The 15420-nt window shown below is 31.0% G+C and overlaps 1 protein-coding gene across 1 annotated transcript in view; it reads left to right on the top strand.

Annotated features, from left to right (window-relative positions):
* Positions 1-14290, top strand: part of LOC129219095 (delta(3,5)-Delta(2,4)-dienoyl-CoA isomerase, mitochondrial-like) — a 52625-nt gene extending 38335 nt beyond the window's left edge. The window contains exons 4-8 of the mRNA XM_054853414.1: positions 1802-1929; positions 6487-6600; positions 9732-9860; positions 11327-11491; positions 13996-14290. Coding sequence (XP_054709389.1) covers positions 1802-1929; positions 6487-6600; positions 9732-9860; positions 11327-11491; positions 13996-14097 — 638 coding nt within the window. The 3' untranslated portion in view covers positions 14098-14290. The remainder of the gene's footprint in view (positions 1-1801; positions 1930-6486; positions 6601-9731; positions 9861-11326; positions 11492-13995) is intronic.
* The last annotated feature ends 1130 nt before the right edge of the window (positions 14291-15420 follow it).

Genomic DNA, 15420 nt, shown 5'->3' with positions numbered 1-15420 from the left:
CCTGCAAAATGACAGAGAAGCATTTTGTAGCAGATGCTCCCCGCCCCCCCTCTTCATGTTACCATGTTACAGTGGACTCTCTTTATCTGAACACTCCTAATGTGTACACCCGGATATTCTGAGCACACTTTGATGTTCCGGGCAAGACTCTATAGGCTTAACGTGGGCTGACCTCTGTACTGTGAGCATCCTATAATGTGAACACCTCAGTATTAGGAAGGCTGTTTTTTACCCTGTTCAATTATTACCTCTCTGTACACTGATCATGTTCAATCGGTACTCAGGAATTCCAATGAATCAGATTGGAAAGCCTAAAATACATTTGCAATTTTATTACAATGATTGAAGGCTACTAACTGCAGGATAAATTGAGGAAGAAGAAAAATTATTTTCCTGGAGATAACTGCATCACATAAAATCATTCAACTGAGCAATATGAGCCTCAAAGCCCGACTAACTAAAAGTGAGACCCAAGGCCCACAATAATTTTGAGGCCCTCTGAAGGCTATTATTTTAAAAATGTGTGTATTTTTTGTATAGTTGTAATGCTATGCATAATTCTTTAAGTAATTTGGGGCCCCTTAGGAAGAGGGGGCCCCGGACCCAGGCCTAGTAGGCCTGTGTGGTAATCAGGCCCTGATGAGCCTTAAGTTTCTGCCACTGAACTGTATCTCAAGAATCCAACCATTGTATCAAGTAGTATTCAAGACCTTTAAAGTAAAATGCGACTGAGAATTCCTGGAAACTTTCACTTGGATGATAACACGTAACTTGCATGAGAATACACAATGCAAAACCAGATTAAAAATATCTCTCCAGATATTGTACCAATAGTACATTTATTGTTGTATTTATGTAAAACTTTTTAAACTAAAAAGAAAGAAAGAATGAAATGCAAGAGTTTAGTTCCTACTAAGTTGATTTAGGCAGTGCATTAACCACCAATCAAAAGTTCAGCACCTCTGTCTCAATAACTAGTATAGCTCACTAGGTGAAGTACTGAACATAGTCCATTAAAACAATAGAATACATAGACATGCATTATCCAGTCTCCCTCTATGAGGCCCCCCCCCTAGTAATACAAGTACTTTTGTTCAAACTCATGAGTGTTCAGAATAGAGAGTGTCCACTGTATTCTTTTTATTGATACATCTAGCTCAAAAAAAAATAAATAAATAAAATAAAAAATAAATTAATTAATTAATAAAAATCCTGTTATTTTTCTTTCTTTCTTTCTTTTTTTTTTTTTTGCTTTTTTTCTTTTGCATTTCATTTGGAACTAAATAGAAAAGTTGAGGAGAGCTGAGTTAAAATGTGATGCTTTCTATTTTATATTAATTTTGAATTAAAAAAATATTGTTTGAAAGTTATCTAAAGATTGAAAGCAATGCAAAATGCTCCCTCCTCCCTTCCTTTTGTCACTAACTGAAAAATAGCTGTCTATAAATCAGTTTATGTACCAAAGTAGAAATACTTTTCCAAAATCTGAGCCTTTAAATGTTTTTTTTCTTTTCTTTTCTTTCTTTCTTTTTTGAAGTCTAATTTACTTGATTTTAGTGTACACATTTTCTCATTAACAGTTGAAAACAATATATGTATTTTTATTTATTTTCATGAAGTTGTCAAGTGATTATGTCATTTACTTTGATTAGTATTTAATTTTTAATAGTGATTCATGACTAAATACCTATTACAGCTACTCTGATTTTATGTAATAATTTCTGATGCTGAGAAACTTTATAATTACCATGAATTGCTTATAAAAATCAATCACATATTGTCCATTATTGTTTTAATTTAGGTCTAGACTATTCTGACATGCAGGATTTGACATCACAAGTTGCAGGAAAAGGTGATGTAGCTAGGAAAGCTAAGTTTCTATTATCATTGATTGCAAAGTATCAAGAATCTTTCAATGCGGTAGAAAATGTAAGTTATTCTCACGGAGTTCTCCAAAGAGACTATTTTCACAAAAAATTTGCAAAATGCTTTTGTTTTACTTTTCATTTCATATATTTTAATTAATATTTCCATTTTTAATATGCCTGTTGAAATTTTCATTTCTTGGCATAACAAAATTCTAATGAGGCAAATCGTATAATGGACAGATTTAGGGGTTCTGCGTTAACACATTTGGGACGGCAGCCCACAGAAGATAACGCTCTCTCAGGATGGCAGCTGTTACAGGCGAACTGTGCATACAGGCAAAGGCACTTTCTCCCGCAAAGCCTAACACGCAATTTCAGAAAGTATGCATTACATAATAAGGGATAAAATGTACACTTTACGTAGAAATGAAACCATTTCTTAATATCTGATAAAATGTGTCATAATTTCAATCATAACAAAAAGAATTGATGAAAATAATTGATTTGTAACAATAAAAATGCAATATATATATTTTTTTTACTATAACTAAAAGTACCAAAATTAAACAATATATTTTGTACAAAACAGGAAAAATATTTACGCTTAATATTATGAAATATTTGAAGAATATTGTAACAATTAGTATTTTAAAGCTGCATGAAAAATTTCAAAGCACGGATCAATGCGCATTGCACATTTTACACTCATGGGTAGTGTTACATCTTTTACTGTGTTTTGAGCGAACTACAAATCTCAGTCTAAGTTCTTTGCCTTCTTTTTCAGTGTATGATTTTAGACAGTAACTATTGTATGAAGAACTCTAATAAAAATAATTTATAGTTTCAATGTCGCCTGAAAGATCCATAGATGGATCAGTTATAAATTTAGACATTTCCTCCTTAGAAAGATAACGTGTTCACCATGGCTACACAAATGAATCTAAAAGTAAAACTCCTTGCTAAAATATCTTGCATCAAATCCCGTTATAAATGGAATCGAAACTAGAAACAGTCACTTCAAAATGAGTATACGTTTCCCTTTTCACTTGCTAGCACATGTTAATATTTTCTTTCACGAAATCCAATCAATCACATACACTTGACAGACTCCATTCTGACGTCAGGATGTTCCAGACCAATCATTTGAACGGAACATGGATAAGTAGCGCCATTTGATAGTAAAAATTTCGTTCTGAAACAAACCCGCAAATGCACGTCATTCGGATTTTTGAGTAGCATTTGCCGTCACACAGAATAGCATCGTTCTGATGGGAGGAGCAGCTGCCACTGACGCAGATTTGCGTTAATCATCCCAAACAGGGTAAATTACCGTACTCTAGAAAATAACTTGTACTTTGTATTTTTTCAAATGCATGAAATTGCAACATTAAGTTGTAAAACAAAATATTAAAAAATGCCTACATGGAAAATATTTTATGAAATATATTGTGTATAAAAAAGAAATCTATGCATTTTTATATTATTCCTTAAGTGATGACTCCATTAGCACCTTTATTTATGTGTGGAAAATATTTTTCACGTTGCATACTAATGGAAATGCTTAGTTTATTTATTTATTATAGGGGAGACTGGGGACACTCAATCCCTGAGGAAACTAGTTAAACCTCTTAAAGCTATTATCCTACTTAATTTTAAGAATGATAACATTGCTAAGCAGCCATGGTAGGTTCATATCTGAAGTATTAGGCGACCCATCTTGCACATGCTTTATGTGCAGTTCCCAGCTGGTGGTTCGGGAAGCATATACAGGGGGTTTATGAAAATAATATTGTAATGGTGGAATTTTAAATCTTTAACGTTAAGAGATAACTTAAAAACACGTTTATATGCCTATATTTACTGTATAGTTAATTAACTTGGCAATAAAAGTAATATAATATTCTGAATATAAAAAATATTCAGTAACCCTTCACTCCCATGGAACGACAAGGTGGCATAATCTGCTGAGAAGAAAATGAGACACAGCTGACTTCCGAGCACATGAATTATAATTTAGTTGAATTTTTATGTAAGTCACCCAGGTGAATGTTGAATACAAAATATTCCCCCTCTTTTTTTTTTATTGTTTTCTTACATGTCCGTGTAGTATATTGCAGACTTTCAGCGGCAATATGGAACATCACCTACTTTTGCAGGTCAAGCAATCAGAACAATGGACATTTTAACTAAGAACAATATTCAGATTATGTTTTAATATAGTATACAGTTTGTTTTTGTGAAAGTTGTCTTATGAAGTCTAAATCTATTGAACCTATAAGCAGTTAAATATCTTACAGTCCTTACTGCTGCACAAGGGGTTTGCAAAAGGTAAAAGGTTGGGAACTGTTGCTTTAGAAGTAATGTGTGATTGTCAGTTTTCAATAGTGAGAATTTCCTTTTGGATTGTGGATTACAATGGTTGCTGGCTTTTTTTGCAATTATTTTGAACTATGTTTGAAAATATTCTTGGAGATACTTAATCACTTGAAGCCAAAGAGATTTTTCCCGCAGTCAAGTGTCCTTTATTTAGTTATAAGCATAGGTTCATGCTATTTATTCTATGTATTGTTTTACAGAAATACTGTAATGTTACTAATGAAACATTACAGCTAAACCCCAATTAATAGTGAAAGCTTTTTAAAAAAGCGGACTTAAGAAAAGTAATCTGTTACCAGGTTACCACATTATAAAAAAAATACTCACACCAACTTTTAAATGTACTATTAAGCTTGTTGAATGCTTTATTTTTTGAAATCATTGTTAAAGTTTGAAAATGTACATTTTTGTTTTCTTGCAAACCACAAATTTAAGCTGATTCTTGGTGTCAATTTTTATATTTTGTTTATAGTTAATGACATTAAAACGTTTTAATTTTGTTTGTCTCTTACAGCCTATACATTAAAGTTTAAATATCTTTTAATACTTGTTTTTTAGTTTTCATTGAATATTGTATCAAGACTGATAAAAAAAAAGTTCCTTTAGCAATGTTAGTTACTTCTTATTACAAAGTTGATTTTGTTCAATTAGCTATTGCTTCTGCTTTGTTCTTTCTTTTAACTTGATATGAACAGTTTGAATTTTTTAATGAAAATATACAAGGGCAAATCAGAAAGTCTTTTCGCCTATTTTTATTTGCTGAAAACAGGTACATTCAGGTATTTACAAATATACGCAGCGTACTACGTACCTTACATTATTTCTCCACATAGTAACCATACAGGTTCAGACATTTATCCTATCGCAGCACTAAATTAGCGATCCCCCTGTCGTAGAATTCTTCCGGCTGCCTGTGGAATCACTGTCAGATCGCACGTTCTTGGCTTCTGTCCTTCCAGAAACTTCTTCAGTGGACCAAAATTATAAAAATCAATAAGGGGAGGGTCAGGGTGCAGGTGCATTTCGTTTCCCTGCGAATTGCTATGGGCTTTTATCCCTTGCTCCATAAAAAACGAATAACATTTTGCTGCTCATAAGCTGTGGACGTCTGAAGAACAAATGCCATCTTAAATGACTGATAGCAGCTCGGCTTATCGGAGCAAAAGGCAGATACGGCAGGTACGGCTCAAGGAACGGTCACTCCTGGGAATGTATATGTTCACTTTATATTCACAACCGTATTTTGGCTAAAACAAATAGGCGCAAAGACTTTTTGATTTGCCTTCTTAATTAACATGTAGCAAAAATTAATGATTGACTTGTTTTTAAAAGACTTGTTTAAGCCACATTTTAGTTTGGAAAGGGAGATTATATTGGTTTGCGATTGTAAAAAAAATGCATTGGTTTGCCGATCACGTTCCTTTTTTAAAACTAAATATATGCCTTATAAATTAAAGCTGGTTTAGTAATTTCAGCTGACCTTTTTTGGCACAAAAAAAAAAAATCGTTAGCCTTGACATTTACACTGTAAAGAGGTGAGTTCCCTCAAATATTTTTACGTAACTTATAGCACTGTTTATAAGGACACTTGTTCCTCCTGGATCAAGTCTCCTTGGTATTTTACCTATTGTTAGTTTTCCTTTAAAATATTTCATCCTGATTTATATACTTTGAAACGATATAGCATTTTGATGGACTAAGGATTGTTCTAAATATGTAGGGTGAGATTTTTTAGTACCATTGATTCAAAAAAGTTATAAGCTCCAACAAAAAGGAGATCAACTGTCGTCAGTCTCCTTTATTTTGTTTCGTTTCTATATGCAGCATGAAACTAAAGTATTGGATAATCATCTCAATATTGGTTGTTTCCTAACCAAATTTTCATATTCAGTATCATGTATCATGCATTTTGTATATGTATGAATTAAAAAAAAAAAAACTTGAAGTAATGAAACTGTTGCATACATTCCTTTTTCAGCATATGTTAAGCAACTGATTTTGGTGCTCTTTCTTTCTTTTTTCTGGTTAAGACTGTTGAGATTTTGAATTACTTTTTAATAAAGCAAATCTAAGTTTTATTATTTTTATTACATTATAAGCTATCTTAAATATTATGGTTTCAAAACATTTTTAGATACCATCTTAAAAATTTGTTTGCTCTTCCCCCCCCCCCTACTTTTAAACCATTACTTTATTCTTGCAAAATGCAAAACATTCAACTTACCTTAGGTTTCTTTGACAGTGTCAAAAACCTGTAATTGCTGCCATTCATGGAAAGTGCAGTGGTGGAGGTGTGGATCTCATTTGTGCATGTGATATCAGATACTGCTCAGAAGAGGCATTTTTTGAAATAGAGGTAGGTTATATCCTTCTTTTTGTCTCTTATATTCATGATCATCCAGAATGAATATTTGAAAAAAAACAAAATCTTAATACAAAAAAAAAAATGTTGAAGTTAAACCATTATACTGTAAGTATGAGAATTACAAATGTGACGACTAGCAACAGGCTCTTGGTCCAGCTAGGCTGGTCCTAGTCAGTATATTAGTCCAAAATGAAGATCAATGGCTCTCTTAAAGCTATCCATCCCCTTGCTGATTACTGCCATTTCTGGCAAGCTGTTCCAAATGCCTACAACTCTACTAATTTCCAGGTTAGCCTGAGATTTGAATAGCTTCAAACAATGACCCCTTGTGCTGCTTTCCTTGCAAAAGTTCCCATTAACATCTTTCATTTTGTTACATTAAAACAATTAAATCATGTCCCCTCTGACTCTTCTTTGCTTTGCAGAATAATTTATTTTTATGCTGAAATTTGTTGTAGCTATGTGACAGATTTCACTATTTCATGTGTTTAGCAATTATTATAAATACAGTGAAGCACTGTTTATACGTTTTTGAAGGGACTGTATGAATAAAGCGTACAAACGAAAAAACGTAAAATAGGTATAGGTTAATGCGTATTAGACTTTGCAGGGACTAATTTTAAAAACATATAATTGATAAAAACTTATAAAAGAGAAACGTATAAACTGTGCTTCACTGTACTGATTTCATTATTTGCATCTTATCTGAGCAAATGTGCATCAATAGATTAAGAACTGCATAAATGTAGCCTATTTAGTATCACTATATAATGAGATGACTATATAACGATACAATGATTCTAAAAAATAGAGAACATGAATCAATCATTCGCAAAAACCTCAAGCAAAAAACTGCCGAAAAATAGTTAAACAAAAGGCCATGAATTAAATTGCATAAAGCAGCGTTTCCACTGGTCCTTGAAAATCCTTTAAAGTTCTTTATTTCTGTGACTTGTTACAAAGGGCCCTTTAAAGTGCTTGATTTTGAACCAAAATTTTTAATTATTTTGACAAGGTGCTTTATTTTCGATTTTTTAAGCAAGTCTTTACAAATGAAAATTATTTTTCTCAATCATCTCTCTTTCTCATTTCAAAGCTGATTGTTGATTTCTTTTACTGAAATTTGAAATGTCAATAAATCATTAAGGTTACTTTGTTAATGCTTAAAATTGATTTTTTTTCTTTTCAAAAGTAATATCAAATATTTTTAAAACCTTCCTCTGCTGCTGTTTTCTATATCATTGTGTTTTCTTTTGAAAAGGTAAAGAAGTTGGTTTGCTTCCCATTTTTTGCCAAACTTCATTTGACAGGATTTCTCCCAGACTCATGTGACCACTTGTGTTACAACATTTTTTTATAATATGAAGTTTTGAAACTTTAACTAACCTCAAAACTTTTAATATAATTCAGTCTTTTTATTTTTATTGTATTTTGTTATTTGAATTTTATAATCACATATGCGTAGACATGGGAAATAAAAGTTCTTTATGCTCCGGCCCTATAATTATTTCCAATAATTCTTCTTATGTTCTTGTTTTAAATGATTGTCAAAATACAAACACATACCTTAGATAAGTTTTCAGTAAGTAGATAAGTTGTTGTTTTTTTTCTTAAGTAGTTTTTAAACGCAATGTTGAATTGTTTTGAAAAATTACAATCTGCTCCAATAAATCATTGTAGCTAGTTCTCTAATCGTTTGTTTTAGGATTTCAATCCCACATTAAGCTTTTGCATATTTGCCCTTGATATCTGTTTACGCTATTGTCCTAGTTTTTTCATTTCATTTTATTAAAATTTATACCTTTTTTATTTACTAATTAGATACTGGGATCGCCAGGTACCAGATATAAAGTTCAGTAATACATAAACTGAAAATATTATGATTTATCAAGAACACAAAGAAATCGCCCTAGTTGGAGAAAAAGTAGGGTACTTGAAAGAGCTTCATTTTGATTTTCATTTAGGAGTTAGAACCCTGATAAAAATACAGTCAAACCTCCATGTGTTGAACTTTCACATATCGAAATTTTTTATGTATCCAACTTTCTGCAAATTTCTATGCCCATAACATAAAAAAAAACCTTTTTTATGTATCAAAAAAAAAAAAAAAAAAAAAATTTCGAGACATTAACGATTTTTTTCCACTTTAGATGTTTTTTCTGTTGATTATCATTCTTAGTCTCTTTAATTCATTGAAAATTATTCAAATTAAATAGTGTTTTATAAATTCTTTTTGATGTTTTACTTTTCTCTGGAATACATTGTCAAAACGAATTAAGTTGAATTGCTTAAGAATGAAGAAATCTGAAGGCATAAAACTGTCATTTCTTGTAAATTTAGCATTTCCCCAAGCAGAATATCTACTATTATAAAAAATCAGAAAGTTGCAATGAAAAAATCGAAATTTACAGAAAACTTTCACTCAAAAACCTGAAACTGCAATACAGTAAGTTTTTTAGAAACTATGCAGTGCTCAGTTAACATTTCCTATCGATTCAGTTTTCGTTCGGATATTTTATTTAATCCAATTCATTTATAAATTGGAAATCGAGTTTCATACATGAAAATTAGCTTCAATTTTATTGTTTTAGAAGCAATCAATTATAAACTAAGATCGCTTCTATTATCGAAATTTCTATGTATCGAACTTTTTAAAAACAATTTGCCTTTATAGAATATCTGATAGATATCACAGTGCCCTTTTTCATGTGTAATAGTCATTGAAAAATAATGATGATTATTTTGCATTCAACATCGTAAAATGTGTAAACAAATTAATAACCTGAAATATGCAAAATTCTGAAATTTGTGAATGTTTGATTATAAGTTGTGCAGATTAGAGAGTTGAATGTATTTGTAAAATTTTACCTTTGGTGGTGTCTTTGGGATCCTGCTCATCACTGGTCTCAGTGAGGTAGGTAACTAGGTGGGCTAATGCATGAAGACAGTACTACGTATTAAGAGATAGCTATCAAAGTTTATACATTTCAATATTAGGTGTCTCAGGAAAAAGAGAGCTAAACTGAGTTTTTTCATACAATTTTAAAATTTCTTTTTAAAATTTAAAATAAATTCTTAGTGTGGTTACTTTTCTACTCCCTTAAATTATATTATTTACTTAGGAAGTAGATGTTGGAATGGCTGCAGATATGGGAACATTACAAAGATTACCAAAAATAGTAGGAAATGACAGCTTGATCAGAGAATATGCTTACAGTTGTGCCAAAATAGAACCTGCTGAAGCAAAAACTGTAAGATTTTTTCTTCTTATGAATGATTTTTATTTGTCTATTTGTTCAGTGTCTCTAAAATGTACGTTGTTTTTCCTGCTTGTGACATGCTCAAATATGTTGGAGCATTTCTATAAGAAAACCAGTGGCCATAGTCCAACTGCCAAGAGGACTGAACTACACTTATTGAAGAAACAGATATCTTTATTGCAAACAACAAAGTGTAGTAATGTGTTAATGTAATACTGTGTGTTAATGTAATACGAAATGCATTATATCTTGTTAAAATGTTAGGGAATGTAAGGAAATTACTTGCTTGTAGTTATGCATTAAAAACCCTTAAAGTATCTGGACATATATAAAACATTTACATTTTTTTTTTTTTTTTTTTGAATTTCTGGATACCAGTGGCTTTCTAATTTTGTCATAAAATAGTATACTTGAGCAGGCACTTTCTAAAGAAATTTAATTACATGTGTATTTAGGAAACCAACAACAGATTGAAAAAGCAAAAGATTTTCATGTTCACTCTGCTTCATAAAAAGCAGGGAATAAGATGTAAATTTTATAAATAATTGTTCTTGCTATGTGCAACTGAGGCAGTGAGAAGCAAAGGGGTGTAAGTGAACATTTCCAAGTTTTGAGTTACTCACACTTGAAAATAACGTCCTAGGTAGGCTTTCATTGAAAAGTTATTCTAAATCATGCTATATAACAGAACCTATCACGGCTACTATTACTATCTCTTGCCCTAAGACAGAGGAAAGGATCACCTACCATTTGTACTGGTTAACTCAAAATTTTAAATAAATATATAGGCTAAAATAAAAAATAATTATTAAATAAAAACAAAAAACCGAGCTGCTTAAAAACCAAAAAAACTAAAAAGAAAAAATATAAGCCCAGCAGTTTAGAATTTTACTAAGTATTACTGAATAACTTCTCTATTGAAATAGTTTTATAATCGATGTACACATAAGACAAATCATAAATTAAAAAGCAGAATAGAAGGATCAACAGTCGGGGCCCATTCATTTTACGGGGTTCCTTGACTGGTCAAAAAGGAATGGGCCCCGACTGTTGATCCTTCTATTCTGCTTTTGAATTTATGATTTGTCTTATGTGTGTATCGATTATAAAACTATTTCAATGGACTAGTTACTATGTAATACTTAATAAAATTCTAAATATTACTGGGCTTATATTTTTTCTTTTTAGTTTTTTTTGTATTTTGTTTTTACACAGTTGGGTTTTTTGTTTTAATTTAATAATTTTTTCTTTTTTTTTTTTTTTTGTATGAATATTTTTAAATTGTGTCAATATGCTCTTTCTTTCATTGTAATTATTAGGCTTTATTCTCTAAATACTGAGTGTCCTAGAGAGTTTTTTCTTTCTTACATTCCTATTAAGAATTATGTTATGTAGATTTTAGTTATAATGTATTGTTTTGAACTTATTTTTATCTAAATAGCTATTATTTTGTTTAGATCGGCTTGGTAGGAAAAGTTTTTCCCAGCAAGGAGGCAATGATGAATGCTGCTTTAGGCCTTGCTAAGGTAATAGCTTCGAAAAGTCCTGTTGCTGTACAAGGTACAAAAGTAGCCCTGAATTTCTCAAGAGATCATAGTGTTCAAGATGGGTTACAATTTATGGTGAGTGGAATTTAGTTCTTACTAGCTGGAATAGTTTCTTAATGAAACAATTATATCGCTCAATGCTTATAGATTGCCTAATGTTATAGGTTCAGAAAATTGACTTTTGTTATTACATATACTGTTGGAAAGATTCTCTTTAGATTCTTTGTATTAACTCCTTTGATAAACTTAGTTATTTCTTAAGTTTTTCACCAAGTAAAAATTGTACTGTTTTTATCAAAATGTTTGACATAAATTTTTTTTATCAGATTTCCATAGCGATTGATCTCGTCATATAAATGCATGCTGATGCATGCAAAACTGAATATTTGACAACTTGTCTTTACACAAGCATTTTTTAATGCACAAGCCTTTTTCATAAATGAATTTAATTCATAAAATTTTCATTAATCAACAAATCATTTGTACAAAATGTTCTATTTATAAACTGTTGGATTTTTTAAAGAACTCATTTTTAAGAACGGATTTTTTTATTTCTAAATCATACAACTGCAAAAGTAGCTAACAGAAGAAAAATGAGTGAAACAACTAATGTTAAATTAACTCCATAATTCATAAAAATCTTAGATATTAATAATGAGAAAAACCTATATTATCCTTCATTGATGAATTTTTACCTTGTTTTATAAAACTCATTTCATTAAAGCTATTTTGATATTCTCTTATATTTCCTTCTCAGATTGTTCTTTTTATAATTATTTTTAATGACTTATAAATTAAACATTCCGGGTAAATTTTATGTCACAAAGGTCAAAAGCTTATTTGCTTGACTGTCATTGAAAAGATAATGCATTACATTTTTTGTTGTGGTATGTAATGCTTATTTAATTGTATTTCATAAATCCATCAATATTTTTTTACTGCTAGATTGAAATGATTCATTGTTAAAGATGTTTAATGGGGGGGGGGGAATAAATTAAATTCCTAGGAATAATATAGTCATCAAATTCATGGAGTACCATCACTCTCACTTATACAGTAACCCCTCGTTGTATCGCCCTTGTCCGGGGAGAAAGAAAAAGCGCAATGTATCCAAAAACAGGATATAACCGAGATCGTTACAAAAAATTATCCATTCAACCCACAAGCAAATTAGCATTCACTCTTTTTGACATGATATTCAAATGGTTTAGTTCGCAAATGTACTATCACACACATTAAAATTTAAACAAGACTAAAATTTTTGAAAATTTCACTGTCAGAAAAGTACAAACATATCAAATGGCGAATGAAGATGATCTTTCTTAGCTACCGCAAGATAAGAGTGAACATTCCAATACCCTCTTATTTCCAGTAGACTTTCTAATCTCTTCGATTTGCTGTAGAAAGGATGTAATAAGTGAAAGTAACCAGATTGTTTCCAGAAAACTCATTCGTCCGTCTAGATCATTCTTCCTTTCATTGTTACAAATCCCGATTTGTGTATCCAAGCACAAATCTTTTCTGTACTAAAAGGCTTCTTTTACTTGGACTAGTATGACGCCTTCCTGCTGTCTCTCACTCACTGTATAGACCTTAGTATCAATACAAAAGAATGTCAAGTAGTTTCCAAACCATCTTAACTGAAGTATTGTGCGGGTATATACATTTGGATGATAGGAATTGCTGCTGCTTTTCTGGTGAATTCAGTAGAATAGAAGCATTTTCGTTTTGTTCATTGAAAAAACAAAGAAGAGGAATTTTCTGAGTGTAATACTAATACCAATATATTTTCACAAATAGTTTAGAACTAAAAGCTAGTTTTTTTTTTGGCTTTAATTTCTTGGGAGACAGAAGAAAAGAGCGATATATCCGAATGAGCGGTATAACAAGGGGCTACTGTATCTTTTAAAAATGAACTATAACAACAATTTGTACTTTTAAGGAAGCAACAATGTTATTATAAGTGAAGAACATTTGTATAAAAATCAGTTACTGCAATGTAAAACTTGCATGGCTGAGTGAAAAGTTTTTTTTTGGTATCAAAATCTAAAATTATGTTTAGGCATTCAACGTCTTAAGTTCTGGGCTGAAATAGTGGAAATGCTAAAGGAACTCCTAATCAAAAGTAATGTTTTTTAGTTTTTTGGTCCTTTCAGTCTATTACTGCAGGAGAAGTTTTTAATGCTATCAAGTATTTGTTTACTTTCCTGTCAATTTTTGTTTTTATATTACCCACATTGATTTTGTTTATGTTAATAAAATTTCACAATAACTGCTTTACTAACTGCAAAAAAGTGAAAAGGTTTCAAATTTTAATAATTTATACAAGTGGCAATAAGTTCTGTTACTTAAATAAAATAAGTTATATTTATGTTTTAAAAATAAATTAATGATAGTTTCTCTAATTGTCTTTGGTCTTAAAATGCCATCACCTCCAATTTTTCTTCTCATTTTAGTATGTATATTTCTGTTGATGCAGGATGTTGTAACCTGATTTGAGATCTTTTTTCCTATTAATGTAACTTACTTCTTTCTGGAATTGCTCTGATCATTAATTTTTTAATGTAATTTTATTCCAGACTTATTGGAATATGACCATGCTGCAAAGTGAAGATGTTCTGAAAGCAGCTGAAGCAACTATCAACAAAGCTGACAAACCTCCTAAGTACTCAAAATTGTAAATGTTCATGATGATGGAGTACTTTTTAAGGGCTTCAGGGTTACTGTTTTGCGCCATTTTCCAATTTGTTTTATGTATTATCTTAATTTCTGATCATTTGTCATTATCTAGCTTTGACAAAAGCATCACTTGCTAATGTTTTAATCGACATAAGATTTAGAAATGACTTTTCATCAGGATTTAATTACAGTGCCTAATGAATATGTAATTTCCTCGAACTATGTGTTTATTGTATGTTTTCTTTAACTTACCAGTATTCGCTTTGTAAAATATGTTAACTAACAAATGTGACTGTTCTGGGAATTGAATTTGTGTCAGCATTTTATTGTTGAAATAAAATGTATTTTAATATGAAACTTTTTCTTATAAAAAAGAAGAACATATAAACAACTAATGGTTACTTTCAAGCATTAGTGTATTTCAAGAAATTATTTAAATATAGTAAACTCCTGGTTATCATTGCACAGTTTATTCACAATCTTTCACACTTCCAAAAAAAAAAAGTCTGATGATTAACTGAGTGTGGACAGATGCACCCACAAATTTGAACTGAACAAGTGCAAAATATATTTTTAGACATTCCTATTTCTTTCTTTCCCTCCCTTCAAACAACATCAGAGAAATTGAAATGTGACTAGTTGAAACCTGATTTCTAGATCAACACTACTTACCCGCATAAGCAAGTGATACGACCAGTTTTGTTCAAAAAAGGTCCAATCTCTCCCTTAAATGTTTTTAGAGCGATTTAGCTTGATCTGTTTCAGTTCCTTTTTTGCACAATTGCTTGAATGTGTGTGTAATCTGTTTGTAATAATGAGCCCTCCTTTTTTTAATTTTTATTTACATGGTTATTTTAATTTATGGGAGTGTTATTGATTCTTTTAAGCTATTGCATGTACTAGTATCTCTTTTTACCTACTTGCAGATTATTCGCTTATCCATTATTTCTGTTCCACCCTATTCTGTGGATAATTGGGAGTTTGCTGTAAGTGCATCTGTTAACCATATCTGTCCTACATATTTACCAAATGCATAATAGCATGTGACATTGCAGCCTGAGAAAAGGAAAAACAGAACACAACATACCAAGTTACGGTTACAGCTAGAGTTCCTGTTGTAGGTCTAGGTCTGCTTTAACATCCCCCTTCCTGCAAAAGAAAATAGCAAAATGAGAATATTAAAGAGAGAAATGGATTTGTTGTCAAGAACTTGTATGAACTGGAATATCCTGTTTTGAAAAAAGTTCTTCAAAATTGTGAAACTGTGTAGAAGTTTCTTCAGGCGAAGGTTCTGCTGTAGAGTATTTTCTCTCCTGATTGCTATG

The sequence above is a fragment of the Uloborus diversus genome, chromosome 3 (assembly GCF_026930045.1).
Source record: "Uloborus diversus isolate 005 chromosome 3, Udiv.v.3.1, whole genome shotgun sequence".
NCBI lineage: Eukaryota > Metazoa > Arthropoda > Arachnida > Araneae > Uloboridae > Uloborus > Uloborus diversus.
The sequence above is the reverse complement of the archived record's forward strand: the minus strand, read 5'-3'. Positions and strand labels throughout refer to the sequence as shown.